Source organism: Sardina pilchardus, chromosome 14 (assembly GCF_963854185.1).
Source record: "Sardina pilchardus chromosome 14, fSarPil1.1, whole genome shotgun sequence".
Lineage (NCBI taxonomy): Eukaryota > Metazoa > Chordata > Actinopteri > Clupeiformes > Clupeidae > Sardina > Sardina pilchardus.
The window spans coordinates 2002349-2022348 of NC_085007.1; the positions used below are offsets into that span (position 1 = coordinate 2002349).

Consider the following 20000-nt stretch of genomic DNA (forward strand, 5'->3'; position numbering starts at 1 on the left):
ACAAACACACACACACACTCACTCCATCTACGCAGTGTAGTGGACGCACGTGCCAGAGCAGTAGGGCTGGAGCAGCAAGCTGTCAGCTATGAGAGGAAGGCTTCACTGGATCAATAGAGGAAGAACGTGTGTGTGTGTGTGTGTGTGTGTGTGTGTGTGTGTGTGTGTGTGTGTGTGTGTTTGGAGACCATATGGCCTCTGACAGCGGGCGGCTTTGGAGGACAAAGAGCTCAGATTTATGGCTGCGGGCTGTCAGGGGCGGGAAACACGGCCTTGATTGACCACCTCCAATTCCGAGGTGACCGGCGAGGTCAGCGGCGGGGGATTTGAGCGGCGTTGGAGGCGGAGCCGAGGACGGCGAGGAGCGGCGCGAGGACGCCGTCGTCCATCTGAGGAACGAGCCGCCATTATGGGACACACACGTCAAGTCAGGAGCGCGAGAGAGAGAGATCCCGCAGCAGCGCGCTTATGCCCTCACTAACGCAGACGGCGCGACATAAAGGCTGATTAAAGCATCGCTCATACTGTCTGCGTCGGGTTCGATCGCCGTCGCTGTGTGACTTTTTATCTAATTCATGACCGGACCTACGGCTGGCTTACTGTACGGTCAATAGGTTTCTGTCTGAGTTTGTATGTGTGTGTCGGTAGGAATGTGAGATGTGTGCTGAGTGTGTGTGTGTGTCTGTCTGTCCATGTGAGTGTGTGTGAGTGGTGGGTGGTTTTGGTTGATAAACAGCATCCGTCGCTGTGCTGTTGAAAGCATTCTTGCACACACACACAGTGTCTAATGCGTTACACACTCTCACTCCCTCCATCTGCATATCTGGCTGCTGGATTGTGACAGTATGGTGGGAATGGGCGCCTTCATTTGCTCTGTTTACCAAACATCTCGCAGGTGCGGCGGGAATGGCTGAGGAGTCAGGAAGCTGGTGATGAGCGAGTAATCCATCACGCCGCAGATGAATTGCCTGTGGGCCCTTTAATTTATTTTCCCTTCACCACTTTGAAAACTGTTGGCTCAGGCTATTCTAACATATTCATAAATCTTCCACGATGGGCACCACGCTCCCGCTCGACCGCGGAGGAATGAGAAAGGAGGGAGCGGGAGAAAAGAGAGAGAAAAAGAAAATTACTTTGCTTTTGTTTTCCACCTAATTTATGGCAGTTATATAGTGGGTAATTGTGTCTGGGGAAGGAGATGGGTGAGCTGAATAAATCTCTTAGTCTGGCCTTTCTCATCTCCCTTTTACAGGTGGACTAGGACTTATTGTAGGAATTAGGAGACAAATGGCAGGGTCCGTTTAACTACAACTTGTTAATCCCCACCTTCAATTAATTCCCCTCTCTCCTTGATGCGCTGCTATTTATGGTTCCCTCGAGAGACATTGAATATGCATCTCAAGACAAGCCAATTTCCAAGGTTATTTACCTTGCGGACAAAGACAATAAGACAGCGAGAGGGAGGGAAATCGGATGAAGGGAGAGTGACTCGTCCTCAAGATTATTTTGTAGGTGACCAATTTAAAAATATAATATGAGAAGCTATCTGCAAGAGGAGCACAAATTGTATTTCCTACCCAGAACAACAGTTTTATGATGCACAATACATTTAGTTCACATTGAAAAATAGATAAATATCCAAGGAAAGGTTTCTGCAGTCTTATATAAAATGCTAATGCTGGTCATTATGTAATGTCAATACAGTTGGATTGTATGGAGGAGAGTGAGCGAGAGATGTGCGATCCCCTTTTGATGCTCCAGACGGTACTGACCTCCTCCTACATGCTGTCCGCTGCGCAGCGCGGCTGTGGGTGGCACAATGACATGTGCTTTTCTCCCTTTTTCCCTTTTTCCCTTTTGATGGAAAGATCAACTATTTGCTTGCTGTGGACTCGGAGATTTTAATGGGCCATTTCAACCCTGTTTATTGTGTGGGTTTCCTTGGTGATCATGAAAAAAAAATGCTGCCACTGCCGGCAAAGACCTTGGTGAGCAGCACACACACACACACACACACACATACACACACACACACACACACACACACACACACACACACACACACACAATAGACTAAATATAAATCGCTGAACAAATGCGACTGGCCTGTTATCCAGTGGAGGGGCTTGCAGCAGGCTCCCAGCCTAAGTGATCCACTCTGAGGTTGTGTATTTGCGCAGTGCTGCTAACACACTTTGAGGTTGTGTATTTGCGCAGTGTTGCTAACACACTCTGAGGTTGTGTATTTGCGCAGTGTTGCTAACACACTTTGAGGTTGTGTATTTGCGCAGTGCTGCTAAGCTAACACACTCTGAGGTTGTGTATTTGCGCAGTGTTGCTAACACACTCTGAGGTTGTGTGTATTTGCGCAGTGCTGCTAAGCTCACACACTCTGAGGTTGTGTATTTGCGTAGTGCTGCTAAGCTAACACACTCTGAGGTTGTGTATTTGCGTAGTGCTGCTAAGCTAACACACTATGAGGTTGTGTGTATTTCCGCAGTACTGCTAGCACACTCTGAGGTTGTGTGTATTTCCGCAGTACTGCTAGCACACTCTGAGGTTGTGTGTATTTCCGCAGTACTGCTAGCACACTCCCTCGCTGCCCTTACATGTTTTGTGGTGGCCATCTGTGGCGTGCTATCAGAAGGCAAATAAACATGAGGCATCTCCTCCATTGCCCCCCATGTGCCCCCCATGAGGCATCTCCTCCACTGCCCCCCATGAGGCATCTCCTCCATTGCCCCCCATGTGCCCCCCATGAGGCATCTCCTCCATTGCCCCCCATGTGTGCTGCACCTCCTCCCCTCCGTTCAGCTGCCGCTGGGCGCCTCCTCCCCTCCCTCTCCACTCCAGCCCTGGCTGTGGCGGTGCTTTGGAAGCAGCCTGTCTGCGCTGCATGTGTGATTGTGCGTCCCCATGCTAATGGGGGGGGCTGGAGAGCCTGCTGTGGCATGCTGGGGGTTCTGGAATCATCCCTCCGTGCTATCTGTGTTTCTCAGCCATCAGATCACAAAGACTCGCCGCTCGTCTCTGCTGGGGGAGAAGACAGAAATAAGAGAGCCCAAAAAAATGCCGTTTCCAAATGTCAGCTTGGAAATGGCTAAAACGCTCGCTCGTCGGCAGTTTCACTCTCCCATTAAAAGACATTATCTTTTTTTTTTTTTTAAACAACCTAATCCTGTCAACTTCAACTGTGAATATTTGTCTTTGGTGGAGCCTGTGCTCAACTGTGCCAGGGCAGTTCAAGCGCTCCAGTGCAGCACCACGAGGGTTTAGATTCAACTCCACTGAATGAGCGTGTAGCTGGGGAGTATTCTGCAGAACCGCCTTTAGCAAAAATACTCATTTTCCATTTTCTGGAACACAGTGTGACGCTCGGCGTCAATCAGAAAGTGAAGACTGGCCTAATGAACGTGTTTTTAAGGCTCTTTTATAGGAAACACTATCGAGCCGGATTCAAATTAGTGTAAGTGGGCTTACACGGTGGGGCCGTTCGCCAGTGCAAATGAAATTCACTTCTTTTGTCCGTCCTGAATGTACGGTATAATTATCACTCCTGCAATTGATTAAATGAAGCCAGAAGGCTTCCTGGAGAGCTTTGAGAAGCTTGACATTGTGTTCCTCAGAAACCCCCTCCCCCCTTTTTTAATATCACAAATGATTTCTGCCTGCCACATGTGGTTGTGTCACACTAGGCTTTTTGATTGAAATGTCAGCAGCCCACGTCAAGATGAGGCAGCACATGGGTTGAGCTGTAACCTGGCAGAGTGACAACATGACAGGCCTGGACCTTCACTAGTCCTGACAACGCTGAGCACAGAGGCAACCAGGATGTCCTTAACACGGGGCCTGCCTCTCTCACACACACACACACTCTCTCTCTCTCTCTCTCTCTCTCTCTCCCTCTCTTTCGCTTTCTCTTTTGCTTTCTCTCTCTCTCTCTGTCTCTCCCTCTCTCTCTCCATCACTCTCTGTCTCTCTCTATCTATCTCTCCCTCCCTCTCTCTCTCCATCTCTCCCTCCCTCTCTCTCTCCATCTCTCTCTCTCTCTCTAGCTTGTTTTTGAGTGAAATGTGAAATTAAAATGAGCAAGCTGTGTCCCTCCACTGTGGGCAAATCAACCCATTATTATGCAAGTTGTTAAATATTGATGAAAGGTGGGTAAAATATTTTTATTCAGCGTGGCCTGGAGAAACGTTCTCCTCCGCCAATATGCTGTTTTCCTTTGCCATCAGTGGGCGCTTGTGCACAGGGTCGTGTGTGTCCTGCGTTCCTGTTTGCCATTAGTGGGTGCTTGTGCAGAGGGCCGTGTGTGTCCTGCATTAGTGGGCGCTTGTGCACAGGGTCGTGTGTGTCCTGCATTAGTGGGTGCTTGTGCACGGGGTTGTGTGTGTCCTGCATTAGTGGGCGCTTGTGCACAGGGTCGTGTGTGTCCTGCATTAGTGGACGCTTGTGCACAAGGCCGTGTGTGTCCTGCATTAGTGGGCGCTTGTGCACGGGGTCGTGTGTGTCCTGCATTAGTGGGCGCTTGTGCACAGGGACGTGTTTGTCCTGCGCTCCTCTCATGTTTCATGTCAGTAAGTGTGCGCTAATTGACCCAACAGACACGACGAGTTGTTCTGTATTCTGCTCCACGGTGAGGAGGACAGGCCTGGGGATTCTATCAGCATGCGTTGGGAATGCGTTGGGAATGCGTTGGGAATGCGTTGGGAATGCGTTGGGAATGCGTTGGGAATGCGTTGTTGAAATGTTCAAAGTCAATAGAAATGCTCTATATGCGCCATGCACACCATGCCCTGCAGCTCACACACACACCTGCCGCTCACACACACACCATGCCCTGCCGCTCACACACACACCTGCCGCTCACACACACACCATGCCCTGCCGCTCACACACACACCATGCCCTGCAGCTAACACACACACCTGCCGCTGCCGCTGGCGCTGCTGAGAGTCCTTCACTGATGAATAACCAAAGAGAGACCGGGGGGGAGGGAGAGAGAGAGAGAGAGAGAGAGAGAGAGAGAGAGAGAGAGAGAGAGAGAGAGAGAGAGAGAGAGAGAGAGAGAGAGAGAGAGAGAGAGAGAGAGAGAGAGAGGGAGGGAGAGAGAGAGGGAGAGAGAGAGGGAGGGATGATCACTGCAACACACCTGAAGAGACCCCAACACCCCTATACTCTGAGGTTTAATGTCCAACCACCTGCCACCCCTCACTTCAGCCCTCAAATCTGCCCCCCCCCCCCACCACCACCACCACCACCATGGAATACCCTCCCCCCCATTCCAGCCCTCATTCTTTCCTGCCCCCACCACCATGGAATACCCCCCCATTCCAGACTTTGTTGCTTCCTGGCCCCGCTGTGTTGTACCAGACCCCCAGCAGTGCCCCCCCCCTGCCTCAATATTGGGATTGGGTGCAGCGGTGTGGGCACAGCGTGGCGTGAGGGCAGCACAGTGGGCATCTCCTCTGGGGCCCCAATGATCTGTCCCTGACCCCACAGCACGCCCTTCACCAGCGGGCATACACACACACACACACACACACACACACACACACGCACGCACGCACGCACGCACGCACGCACGCACGCACGCACGCACTTGAAGCTCTCAGGAGCGTGCCCCCCCCCCCCCCCCCCTTCTTTTCTTAGCAGCAGAGGTCAGAGACTCTGGGACAGCTCAGAGCACACACACACATTCACACACATTCACAGAAAATACCAGACAAAAGCTGAGATAATAACTCCTGCTGTTATCAAACAGATGTACAGATGCAAACAGCATGTCTGAGTGTTTTCACTGTCCTCTGCTCGTGACTGTGCTCATTATTATCACACTCACTGTCCTCTGTTCATCATTATATTCATCAAAAAAAGTGCATATTTGCGATTGTGGTCACAAAGTGAACTAGTGTGTATCCTGGGATTCAGAGGTGACCCATTTTGTCCAGTGGCCCAGGGATCAATGCCCATTTAAATGTGCCTCTCCTTGCTTTGTTTGTTGACAGGTCTATTAGCATTTAAAAGTGCCATCCAGCCCAAACAGAGATGGGATGAGCAAACACCATGACCCACACACGCAACACACACCCAATGTCACCTGCAGCCGATGAGACCCACACAGGTGAGGTGGGCAAACACACACACACATCAGCTACACAAGACACACAACCAGTGTTGCCTTCAGCCGATGAGACCCACAAAGTACCTTTCAAAATGTTACACAAACCAATTCATTTCATTGGGTCAAAAAGTTGACTAACATATAATATTAGCCAATATCATAATAGTGAAACACAGTGTTATCCACCCTAATCCAAGGTCTGCTCATACACAGATTTAATTAAGGGAGGCACTAAATTAACCAATCAGATTGCATTCACTCCCCATGGCCTCAGAGAAGTGGCCGACAATAACCAATCAGATGATATTATATTATGGAACGACATAATCAAGCAATCAAGCAATCAGTTCTAATCAATCAACAGTAGAGAAAAAAACAGATGCCACCTGGCATCACACAAACACAACACAAGAACGACTTCAGTAGAGTTAAAGGACTACAAATCCCACCTGGCATGGCACAAACACAACACAAGACAACTTCAGTAGAGTTAAAGGACTACAAATCCCACCTGGCATCACACAAACACAACACAAGAACAACTTCAGTAGAGTTAAAGGACTACAAATCCCACCTGGCATGCCACAAACACATCACAAACGACTTCAGTAGAGTTAAAGGACTACAAATCCCACCTGGCATCACACAAACACAACACAAGAACGACTTCAGTAGAGTTAAAGGACTACAAATCCCACCTGGCATCACACAAACACAACACAAGAACAACTTCAGTAGAGTTAAAGGACTACAAATCCCACCTGGCATGGCAGAGACACAAGACACAAAAGACCTACTTCATGGTAGGGAAGTTTAAAGATGAAAAGAAGCCTGATAACAATGTTTAACACAATATTTTATCTCACAGAGACAATGCCAGTCCAATCCCTCAGTTGTTTTGTTCTATCTGAGCTTGTTTGTGTCGTCCTTGAGAGCTCGTGTGCATTGCTGTTGTAACCAATATAAATGTCACTGCGGACTCATCTTAAGGTGTAATGAACTTTATAAAGGTATGTGCGTGTGTGTGCGCGGAGGGTGTTAATTGAGGTCCTTATCGCGTGCCTCCTCCCCCACTGTTAAACATAGTTCCAGTGTGTTGCGCTCGCTCTCCATGTGTGTGTGTGTGTGTGTGTGTGTGTGTGTGTGTGTGTCCTTATCGCGCGCCTCCTCCCCCACTGTTAAACATAGTTCCAGTGTGTTGCGCTCGCTCTCCATGTGTGTGTGTGTGTGTGTGTGTGTGTGTGTGTGTGTGTGTGTGTCCTTATCGCGCGCCTCCTCCCCCACTGTTAAACATAGTTCCAGTGTGTTGCGCTCGCTCTCCGTGTCTATCAAATGGTCTCAGATCAGTGGCCACAAAAGGAGCCGAGCAGCAGTGCTCAGAGGAGAGCCAGGCTTCTGGAGCCATGAAAGCGGGCTATTTAAAATCTCCTTACTGGGCCAGGGGGTCCACGCACACACACACACACACACACACACACACACACACACACACACACACGCTCTGATTAAAGCGGTGACCTTCTGCAGGGATCTGGGCAAGTTTTGAAGTGCTCTATCGCTTGGAAGATTTATGACTATGCTTTGGGAAAACGCTCTTTTAAAAAATGGAGCAAGTGAGGGAAAAGTGTGTGTGTGTGTGTGTGTGTGTGTGTGTGTGTGTGTGTGTGTGTGGCTCGTTCAAGCCCTTTTGTCTTTGAGGAAATAGTCATGTTGTGTCACTATGTCAAATGTACTTGAGCAGGCTGGGCTGATCCCTGCCCCCATTCATTTGCTCAGATGAAGTCCTATCACTCAGGGCCACCATGACGCAGCCCAGAGCTCTCAAGTCTATTGCTTATTCTATACAACCGTTGCCACGGCAGCACACTCTCAAGTCTATTGCTTATTCTATAGAACAGTTGCCACGGCAGCACACTCTCAAGTCTATTTCTTATTCTATACAACCGTTGCCACGGCAGTACACTCTCAAGTCTATTGCTTATTCTATAGAACAGTTGCCACGGCAGTACACTCTCAAGTCTATTGCTTATTCTATAGAAACGTTGCCATGGCAGCACACTCTCAAGTCTATTGCTTATTCTATACAACCGTTGCCACGACAGCACGCTCTCAAGTCTATTGCTTATTCTATACAACCGTTGCCATGGCAGCACACTCTCAAGTCTATTTCTTATTCTATAGAACCGTTGCCACGGCAGCACACTCTCAAGTCTATTGCTATAGAACTGTTGCCACGACAGCACACTCTCAAGTCTATCGCTTATTCTATAGAACTGTTGCCACGGCAGCAGACTGTCACTCAGACCTTCTGGACGGGAATGTCTTTTTCTGAGTAGTCTTCAGAAAACAACTAATCAGAACAAGAATATTGCTGAGTCTCCAATAAACCTTCAGCTCTCTCACTTATTGCTCTTCCAATTGTGTGTATCTGTTTATTTTTGTTTGTGTGTATCTGTTTATTTGTGTTTGTGTGTATCTGTTTATTTGTGTTTGTGCGTGTGACACGGCTCTGCATGGCCCCGGGCCTGGTCAGCATCAGCGGCTGACCTCACCTGCTGCGGCAGGTAAAGAGGACGCTGAGGAGACGGCTATTTTATTAATGGGTCGCTGCGCTGCGCTCAAAGTGACCTTTCCCCTGATCCACTCTTAAGCACAGACAGGCTCGGCTGACTGATGGGAGTGGACAGAACTGGGCATGCCCGGCACAGGTGGCGGGGGGGCAGGGGGGGACGCGTGTGTGTGTGTGTGTGTGTGTGTGTGTGTGTGTGTGACGCGTCCCTCCTGTCCATTAAGGTGCCAGCACTGCCAGTCTCTTGGGCTGCCCTCTGTACCCGTCTGGCACTGGGCTCATACATCAACTGCGCACAATACACGACTGGCACGCGCACACACACGCACGCACGCACGCACGCACGCACGCACGCACGCACGCACGCACGCACGCACGCACGCACGCACGCACACACACACACACACACACACACACACACACACACAGTAGCTCGACTCAAACAGAAAGTGTCATCCTGATTGTTGTCCATCTCTGTCAATCACTCTACCTAGGGTTAGGTTTATGTTTCCTTGCTCCTTCTCCTCTCCTCTCCTCTCCTCTCCTTTCGTCTGTCTCTCCTCTCCTCTCTTCTTCTCTCTTCCCCTCTTCTCCTCTCATCTCCTCTCCTCTCCTTTCGTCTGTCTCTCCTCTCCTCTCTTCTTCTCTCTTCCCCTCTTCTCCTCTCCTCTCCTCTCCTCTCCTTTCGTCTCTCCTCTCCTCTCTTCTTCTCTCTTCCCCTCTTCTCCTCTCCTCTCCTCTCTTCTCCTCTTCTCTTCTCTTCTCTTCTCTTCTCTTCTCTTCTCTTCTCTTCTCTTCTCTTCTCCTCTCCTCTCCTCTCTTCCTCTCTTCTCTTCTCTCCTCTCCTCTCTTCTCCTCCCTCTTCTCGACCTGATAAACTTGTTATGACAACAACACTACTCAACCTATTCTACATTGCAGATGCTGTCATATATTTCACATGGGCAAATAAAATATCTTATTTCTCTTCAACACAGGACATCTCAATGTGTGTGTGTGTGTGTGTGTGTGTGTGTGTGTGTGTGTGTGCTATCTGTATGTTGTATTGATGCCAGTGTAAAGGGCACCATGTCTGGCAGGCCTACATATATTGACAGTGTTCTGGGAGGCAGATCAGTCAAGGGAGTGTGTAGGTGACCTTTGCCCTCTCCAGGGCAGGGTGACCCCAGCACAGGGTTCAGAGGGATCAACAGACCCAGAGAACTTGGACACAATCACACAAAAGCTGCGTCAGTGGAGTTCATCACTCCATCACTTCTAAACGATTAAAAACTCAAGTCTGGTTCAACGAGGTCTGTGGTATCAGCGCAACTTTATATGGAGGCCTCGTTGTGTTGAGCACAGTTGGGCGAGTTTCCTCACCACTACTAAGCTGTCAGACTCCAAGAGCATGTTATTTTCCACAGCCAGCGTTCACACTGAAGGGTTTGAGAGGGAGTCATTTTTAATGAACGACACTTTGCATACCGGAGCTTGACTGCACTTGAAAGCTGGGATTTGAGTTGATAAAAGCCCGTTCTTGTGTGTGTGCATGGTTTTAAAAAAGTGTTGGCTGTCTGCATGAAGCAGAATTGTAGCTTTCAAAAGGCGTGGAGACAGCCACTTCTCATCCAAAATGAATACGGTGATGGAAAATCCTGTCTGCTCAAATGTCCGCAGTGTATTAGCCATCGGAAAACTGTCTGCTTTTTGGCCATCAAAGAGACATAAGCGCAGAGATGGGACCCCGGTCAGGCTGCCTCTCCTCCTCGCCGTGACAACAGCTCTGCTCCCCAGTGCTGCGCAGACACACAACACGTCTGCCTGCAGCTTTAAATACCTGTAGAGCTCACCTCCACCAGACACACACACAGCCTCCCCAGATGCAGCCGTCTGACAGACAAAGTCATTATCCAAACGCACGCAGAGGAAGCCGTCTCCTCCACGGACTACAGAGCGGGAGCCGTGAGACGAGCAGGGACGAGGGTGTGAAATCTCACTCCTCAATCTCACTCCTCAATCTCACTCCCAAACGTCTCACCCTCAGGACCACTCGCTGGTCTCAACACAGAGAGAGAGAGAGAGAGAGAGAGAGAGACAGAGAGAGAGAGAGAGAGAGAGAGAGAGAGAGAGAGAGAGGACAAGGGGAAAGAAAGAAGAAGGGAATAGTACACTAGTGGTGTTTTTCTCTAGCACAACGGCACTGACAGGTTTGTGAGAGCAGCACAATTGCTGGTGTGGTCCAGCGCAGCACATTTCTGGCTGGCTGAGTCGCGCTGCTGCCCCTCTTCTCCTCTCCTCTCCTCTTCTCCTCTCCTCTTCTCCTCTCCTCTTCTCATCCCCTCTTCTCCTCCCCTCTTCTCTTCTCATCCCCTCTTCTCCTCCCCTCTTCTCCTCTTCTCTTCTCATCCCCTCTTCTCCTCCCCTCTTCTCCTCCTCTCCTCTTCTCCTCCCCTCTTCTCCTCCCCTCTTCTCCTCTCATCCCCTCTTCTCCTCCCCTCTTCTCCTCTTCTCTTCTCATCCCCTCTTCTCCTCCCCTCTTCTCCTCCTCTCCTCTTCTCCTCCCCTCTTCTCCTCCCCTCTTCTCCCCTCTTCTCCTCTCCTCTTCTCATCCCCTCTTCTCCTCCCCTCTTCTCCTCTCCTCTTCTCCTCTCCTCTTCTCCTCCCCTCTTCTCATCCCCTCTTCTCCTCTCCTCTTCTCCTCCCCTCTTCTCCTCTCCTCTTCTCCTCCCCTCTTCTCCTCCCCTCTTCTCCTCCCCTCTTCTCCTCTCCTCTTCTCCTCCCCTCTCCTCCCCTCTTCTCCTCTCCTCTTCTCCTCCCCTCTTCTCCCCTCTTCTCCTCTCCTCTTCTCCTCCCCTCTTCTCCCCTCTTCTCCTCTCCTCTTCTCCTCCCCTCTTCTCCTCCCCTCTTCTCCTCTCCTCTTCTCCTCCCCTCTTCTCCTCTCCTCTTCTCCTCCCCTCTTCTCCTCCCCTCTTCTCCCCTCTTCTCCTCTCCTCTTCTCCTCCCCTCTCCTCTTCTCCTCTCCTCTTCTCCTCCCCTCTTCTCCTCCCCTCTTCTCCTCTCCTCTTCTCCTCCCCTCTTCTCCCCTCTTCTCCTCTCCTCTTCTCCTCCCCTCTTCTCCTTCCCTCTTCTCCTCTCCTCTTCTCCTCTCCTCTCCTCTTCTCTTCTCATCCCCTCTTCTCCTCCCCTCTTCTCCTCTCCTCTTCTCCTCTCCTCTTCTCCTCCCCTCTTCTCCTCCCCTCTTCTCCTCTCCTCTTCTCCTCCCCTCTTCTCCTCCCCTCTTCTCCTCTCCTCTTCTCCTCCCCTCTTCTCCTCCTCTCCTCTTCTCCTCCCCTCTTCTCCCCTCTTCTCCTCTCCTCTTCTCATCCCCTCTTCTCCTCCCCTCTTCTCCTCTCCTCTTCTCCCCTCTTCTCCTCTCCTCTTCTCCTCTCCTCTTCTCCTCCCCTCTTCTCCTCTCCTCTTCTCCTCTCCTCTCCTCTCCTCTTCTCCTCCCCTCTTCTCCTCTCCTCTTCTCCTCTCCTCTTCTCCTCCCCTCTTCTCCTCCTCTCCTCTTCTCCTCCCCTCTTCTCCCCTCTTCTCCTCTCCTCTTCTCATCCCCTCTTCTCCTCCCCTCTTCTCCTCTCCTCTTCTCCCCTCTTCTCCTCTCCTCTTCTCCTCCCCTCTTCTCCTCTCCTCTTCTCCCCTCTTCTCCTCTCCTCTTCTCCTCTCCTCTTCTCCTCCCCTCTTCTCCTCTCCTCTTCTCCTCCCCTCTTCTCCTCTCCTCTTCTCCTCTCCTCTTCTCCTCCCCTCTTCTCCTCTCCTCTTCTCCTCCCCTCTTCTCCCCTCTTCTCCCCTCTTCTCCTCTCCTCTTCTCCTCCCCTCTTCTCCCCTCTTCTCCTCTCCTCTTCTCATCCCCTCTTCTCCTCTCCTCTTCTCATCCCCTCTTCTCCTCTCCTCTTCTCCTCCCCTCTTCTCCTCCCCTCTTCTCCCCTCTTCTCCTCTCCTCTTCTCCTCTCCTCTTCTCCTCTCCTCTTCTCCTCCCCTCTTCTCCCCTCCTCTCCTCTCCTCTTCTCCTCTCCTCTTCTCCTCCCCTCTTCTCCTCTCCTCTTCTCCTCTCCTCTTCTCCTCTCCTCTTCTCCTCTCCTCTTCTCCTCCCCTCTTCTCCTCTCCTCTTCTCCTCTCCTCTTCTCATCCCCTCTTCTCCTCTCCTCTCCTCTCCTCTTCTCCTCCCCTCTTCTCCTCTCCTCTTCTCATCCCCTCTTCTCCTCTCCTCTTCTCCTCCCCTCTTCTCCTCTCCTCTCCTCCCCTCTTCTCCCCTCTTCTCCTCTCCTCTTCTCATCCCCTCTTCTCCTCTCCTCTTCTCATCCCTCTTCTCCTCTCCTCTTCTCCTCCCCTCTTCTCCTCCCCTCTTCTCCCCTCTTCTCCTCTCCTCTTCTCCTCTCCTCTTCTCCTCTCCTCTTCTCCTCCCCTCTTCTCCCCTCCTCTCCTCTCCTCTTCTCCTCTCCTCTTCTCCTCCCCTCTTCTCCTCTCCTCTTCTCCTCTCCTCTTCTCCTCTCCTCTTCTCCTCTCCTCTTCTCCTCCCCTCTTCTCCTCTCCTCTTCTCCTCTCCTCTTCTCATCCCCTCTTCTCCTCTCCTCTCCTCTCCTCTTCTCCTCCCCTCTTCTCCTCTCCTCTTCTCATCCCCTCTTCTCCTCTCCTCTTCTCCTCCCCTCTTCTCCTCTCCTCTCCTCCCTCTTCTCCCCTCTTCTCCTCTCCTCTTCTCATCCCCTCTTCTCCTCCCCTCTTCTCCTCTCCTCTTCTCCTCCCCTCTTCTCCCCTCTTCTCCTCTCCTCTTCTCCTCCCCTCTTCTCCTCTCCTCTCCTCTTCTCATCCCCTCTTCTCCTCTCCTCTTCTCCTCCCCTCTTCTCCTCCCCTCTTCTCCTCTCCTCTTCTCCTCCCCTCTTCTCCGGGCTAAAATATGCTTCAATCTGCCGCACACACCTGAGTGGAGTGTGTGGAGTGTGTGGAGTGAGTGGAGTGTGTGGAGTGAGTGGAGTGTGTGGAGTGAGCATATTCGGGGACCCGCACGGTGACAGAAGGAGTCATTTATCACACAACCCATTATTTGGGAGGACAGAATCATTCCTGCCGGCCGGTGCAGTGTGAACAACGCAGCAGAAATGTAGTGGAGGAGAGCGGAGGTGACGCCCTGCGCAGACCCCCTGATTACAGGCCTCTGCGTGATTACAGGCTGCGGATACAGGCCTAAATAGGAAAACCACCCCGTTGGGCTCAGCTGCTCCACCTACAGGCCGGTGTGATTACAGGCTGCGGGATACAGGCCTGAATAGGAAACCACCCCGTTGGGCTCAGCTGCTCCACCTACAGGCCGGTATGATTACAGCCTGCGGGATACAGGCCTGAATAGGAAAACCACCCGTTGGACTCAGCTGCTCCACCTACAGGCCGGCGTGATTACAGCCTGCAGGATACAGGCCTGAATAGGAAAACCACCCCGTTGGGCTCCGCTGCTCCACCTTCACACCTGAAGGAGGTGCTTACTGCTAACTGCTTACCTTGCAGGTGGAGCTTGCTTTTAGGGCGGAGGGGAGGGTGCTAACTGCTTACCTTGCAGGTGGAGCTAGCTTTTAGAGCGGAGGGGAGGGTGCTAACTGCTTACCTTGCAGGTGGAGCTTGCTTTTAGGGCGGAGGGGAGGGTGCTAACTGCTTACCTTGCAGGTGGAGCTAGCTTTTAGGGCGGAGGGGAGGGTGCTAACTGCTTACCTTGCAGGAGAAGCTAGGCTTTTAGGGGCGGAGGGGAGGGTGCTAACTGCTTACCTTGCATGTGGAGCTACTTTTAGAGCGGAGGGGAGGGTGCTAACTGCTTACCTTGCAGGTGGAGCTAGCTTTTAGGGCGGAGGGGAGGGTGCTAACTGCTTACCTTGCAGGTGGAGCTAGCTTTTAGGGCGGAGGGGAGGGTGCTAACTCATTAACTGCTTACCTTGCAGGTGGAGCTAGCTTTTAGGGTGGAGGGAAGGGTGCTAACTCATTAACTGCTTACCTTGCAGTGGAGCTTGCTTTTAGGGCGGAGGGGAGGGTGCTAACTGCTTACCTTGCAGGTGGAGCTAGCTTTTAGGGCGGAGGGGAGGGTGCTAACTGCTTACCTTGCAGGTGGAGCTAGCTTTTAGGGCGGAGGGGAGGGTGCTAACTGCTTACCTTGCAGGAGGAGCTAGCTTTTAGGGCGGAGGGGAGGGTGCTAACTGCTTACCTTGCATGTGGAGCTACTTTTAGAGCGGAGGGGAGGGTGCTAACTGCTTACCTTGCAGGTGGAGCTAGCTTTTAGGGCGGAGGGGAGGGTGCTAACTGCTTACCTTACAGGTGGAGCTAGCTTTTAGGGCGGAGGGGAGGGTGCTAACTCATTAACTGCTTACCTTGCAGGTGGAGCTAGCTTTTAGGGCGGAGGGGAGGGTGCTAACTCATTAACTGCTTACCTTGCAGGTGGAGCTAGCTTTTAGGGCGGAGGGGAGGGTGCTAACTGCTTACCTTGCAGGTGGAGCTAGCTTTTAGAGCGGAGGGGAGGGTGCTAACTGCTTACCTTGCAGGTGGAGCTAGCTTTTAGGGCGGAGGGGAGGGTGCTAACTCATTAACTGCTTACCTTGCAGGTGGAGCTAGCTTTTAGGGCGGAGGGGAGGGTGCTAACTGCTTACCTTGCAGGTGGAGCTAGCTTTTAGGGCGGAGGGGAGGGTGCTAACTGCTTACCTTGCAGGTGGAGCTAGCTTTTAGAGCGGAAGGAGAGGGTGCTAACTGCTTACCTTGCAGGTGGAGCTAGCTTTTAGGGCGGAGGGGAGGGTGCTAACTGCTTACCTTGCAGGTGGAGCTAGCTTTTAGGGCGGAGGGGAGGGTGCTAACTGCTTACCTTGCAGTGGAGCTAGCTTTTAGGGCGGAGGGGAGGGTGCTAACTCATTAACTGCTTACCTTGCAGGTGGAGCTTGTTCTCGGGGCTCTGCAGGAGGATGGAGCTGACGGAGTCCAGGTTGTCGTAGGTGTTGCAGCCCAGCGGTCCAGTGCGGGTCTCAGTCACCTGCAACACAATCAGCAGCACGTCAGCAGGACATCAACAGGACATCAGCAGACATCAGCAGGACATCAGCAGGACATCAGCAGGACATCAGCAGGACGCTTACCTCTTCAGCTAACTCACTCTGCAAATCCCACCATGAACACCAACATTTTATTACTAATCTATTCTATTCTATTCTATTCTATTCTATTCCATTCTATCCATTCTATTCCATTCTATTCCATTCTATTATATTCTGCTCTATTCAATCCTAGTTTATCAGTGTTTCAAACAGTAAAAGTAAATGTAGAAATGCTTCTAGGGGTTGAAAATGCTCACTCACACACACACACACACACACACACACACACACACACACACACAAATGTATATCCCGCTCGGTTGGGTCGGTGAGTTGCACATGCTCTGTATAAACATGAGCTGAATCATCAATGCATGCCATACCCAGCCTGTAGCTTGAAGCGATCTCCTACACAGTTCATATCATTTGTGTGTGTGTGTGTGTGTGTGTGTGTGTGTGTGTGTGTGTGTGTGTGTGTGTGTGTGTGTGTGTGTGTGTCTGTGTGTGTGTATCTTCCAGTCTGGAGCAAAAGGTCCAGGAGGAACCAGAAGAGTGCAGAGTGAACTGAAGGACAATTCCTACTCTTCAAAAAAAGGGAGAGAGAGATAGAGAGAGAGAAAGAGAGAGAGAGTGGCTGAGCGAGACAGAGAGAGGGAGAGAGACAGAGAGAGAGGGAGAGAGAGGGAGAGAGAGACAGAGAGAGGAAGAAAGGGTGGAGAGAGACAGAGAGAGATGGAGAGAGAGGGAGAGAGAGAGAGAGAGGGAGGGGGGTAGGAGAAGCAGAATGAGGAACAAATAGCCTCATCTTCCTACATTCTACAAGAAGTTTTAAAATAGCAGCCTGCAGAAAGTTTCTGCCTTTTTCTTCCTCCTTAATCTGTCCTCTCTTCTGGCAGCCACACACACACACACACACACACACACACACACACACACACACACGCCTGGTGAAGGAGATAATTGCGATGATTAAATATGAGTGCTCTTAGATCCTCCAAATCTGTTTCAGTCTGTTTTTTACCATCTTAAAGGAGCGTCTGCAATTTAGGAGAAGTAGTGGTCAAGGCACGATGGCCATGCATACAGTACATGCTCCAGTGTAAAGCCCAGCGTGTGTGTGCGTGTGTGTGTGTGTGTGTGTGTGTGTGTGTGTGTGTGTGTGTGTGTGCATACAGTACATGCTCCAGTGTAAAGCCCAGCGGATCTTTTTCTCCTCGTTAGCAATGCTACGCTGACTGGACCACACCATCTGGTCTACTGGGTGAGATGCGCTCTTTGTGGTTTGTGTTTATGTGGTCTCCACGTCAGGCCAAGGTCAAAGTTCAACACTGTCACTGTGGTATACTAGAGAATTGCTGATGGATTAAAACTTGAGCCACAATAGCAGACTCTCAGTCTGCCGCACACAATGTGAAATCCTTTGTCAACTTTAAACAAACAATTACTGGGCATCCGTCTCTCAGGGAGAGCTCACATCTTTCTCTCAACATGAACAAACACAGAATGAAAAACTAGATTGGGACCATGCCCATTTTTATCCACTCCAATCAGTTCCAACAACACACACACACATACACGCACACACACACAAGCACACTCTCTCTCTCTCTCTCTCTCTCTCTCTCTCTCTCTCTCTCTCTCTCTCTCTCTCTCTCCCTCTCTCTCCTCTCTCCTCACACACTCAGAGTGCACAGCATATGATAAATGTGAGAATAAGTATTAAAGTAAACTGAATTAGTCAGAAGGGACTATTTCTGTGCAATATTAAAGTATGTAACTCTTTATAAGCCACGAGACTCTACTAACAGCTTACAGGTTTTTATGCTTATAAAAGTAGTTCTCCACATTTACACATTATCCACGTTGACACTCTCACACACACACACACACACACACACACACACGGCCACGGCCACACAGCCATACACACACACACACACACACACACACACACACACACACACACACACACACGCACACACACACACACACACACACACACACACACACACACACACACACACACACACACACACACACACACACACACACACACACACACACACAAACACACACACACACACACACACACACATGATTCTCTCGCCTGATCATAAAAAGTGCAGCCAAGAATAAACGTGAACTGAAGCGTTTTGAATTGGTCTGGGGGACTTAAAGGATTTATATAGATTAGGAATCTGCCCTGCTTTAAGGACAGTCATCACAACATGTCTGTCAGGCTGAGGTCATCATCTTCATCATCTCCAATAACAGTTTATCTACAAAACAAGGAGATGTGCTTTTTTAAAAACAATATTATTATCATTATTATTATCATTATTATTATTATTATTATTATAATTATCAAGAAGAAGAAGAAGAAGAATCATATACAGTGTATATCTACAGCCAGAACACTCATGCCAAGAAGACAATTATTATACATTCTCCAGCCGTATGATCTAAAAACTCAAACCTATAAAAATAACACTATCTCCCAAAAGGCAGACACATTTCCCCTAAGTACCTGTAAACACTATTCTTCAGTTTACACATACGGTTCAAATGAGTGGAATGTTAGACACTTTAGACACATTAATCTCTTCATATATCTCCTTCTACACTTTGGTGTGATTTTCAAAAGCAACTACACACACTACTCTCCAGCTATGAGCCCTCACTGTTCACACACTAATCAGATGCTCAGGATAGACAACAAGGCTGTTAATGCACCAATCAGAAGCTCAGGATAGACAACACGGCTGTTAATGCACCAATCAGAAGCTCAGGATAGACAACAAGAATGTTTATGCACCAATCAGAAGCTCTGGATAGACAACACGGATGTTTATACACCAATCAGAAGCTCAGGATAGACAACAAGAATGTTTATGCACCAATCAGAAGCTCAGGATAAATGGCAAGGCCATGAGTCACTAAATTTTGTCATAGGTTTGTTAGTATTTTCATCGTTGCATGTTGGTAAATATGTGGAAATTATTGTATAATCTTGGACAATCTTTACATGCCATTTGCATATCTTGATGTGCAGCACTGCAGTACTTTTCCACATCATTTAACCCTTTCATGCGCAACGTCCACATACGTGGACAGTAACTTTAACTCTGTTTTCTACTTATTTATCGTGTTGATATACACCAATCCACTTCAGGGCAGTTTAAGTAGGTCCTTGGCAATATATTAACAATATGTATCATCTTATATTTGGAATATTGACTGCTTGATGACATCATCAATTCAACATGAGTGACAGTAATGGCCATATGCTGAATGCTCCAGGCATATCTGTAAAAAGCTAGTACCAAAGAAGGCAAAATCATGTAAAAAAAAATATTATGCTGTACAGGAGAGTGTGTTGAACAACTCTATGTTTTCAGAAATTAAATCGGATGTAAAATGGAGTTTGTAGACCCTAAAAAGCAACTGTCCACGTATGTGGACGTTGCGCAACAGAGGAGTTAAATGGGCAAAAATTAGATTTTGTAACTAGGACTTTTTTTTTTTTTTTTTTTTTCAAATATGATTTTAATTGCTTTAAATTACAAAGAAACAAACATTTGGTAAACATATTTATAAATAATGACCTAATTACATGTGGTAATGCCAAGGTGGTATGGTAATATGGGGGTAGTAGAGGGTTGGGTGGGTAGTAGAGGGGTGGGTATGAGAGTACTAGAGGTGTGGGTGGATTAGTAGTAGAGGGGTGGGTAGTATGGATGTAGTAGAGGGGTGGTTGGGTAGTGGTGGTAGTAGAGGTGGGTAATATGGGGGTAGTAGAGGGGTGGGTGAGGGTCGGTGAGCAATAATTGGGGTAGTAGAGGGGTTGGGCGGGTAGTATGGAGGTAGTAGAGAGGTGGGTGGGTAGTATGGGGGTAGTAGAGGGCTGGGTGGGTAGTATGGAGGAAGTAGAGGGCCATAGTTTCCACATTTTCTGTCATTACATTTTATCCTTTTTTACCCCTTTGTTGCGCACTGTCCACATACGTGGACAATAACATAACTTCTATATAAAAGCATATTTTTTAAAAATTCCAACTGATTTTCAATATTGGGCTCATATAGAGTAATAAAATCAATACTAAAAAAATCTAGACACTTTTTTTCATAATGCGTGCATGAAAGGGTTAAATCCTCCCCCCTCTCCTCCACCCCCCCCCCCCCCCCCCACCCCCCGCCCTCTCCTCCACCCGTACTGCGCTGAATTGAG

The 20000-nt window shown here is 49.6% G+C and overlaps 1 protein-coding gene across 1 annotated transcript in view; it reads right to left on the reverse strand.

The window, feature by feature from the left end:
* The window catches only part of brinp1 (bone morphogenetic protein/retinoic acid inducible neural-specific 1), a 152822-nt gene that overhangs the window by 23512 nt on the left and 109310 nt on the right, over positions 1 to 20000 (reverse strand). The window contains exon 5 of the mRNA XM_062554299.1: positions 15606 to 15711. Coding sequence (XP_062410283.1) covers positions 15606 to 15711 — 106 coding nt within the window. The remainder of the gene's footprint in view (positions 1 to 15605; positions 15712 to 20000) is intronic.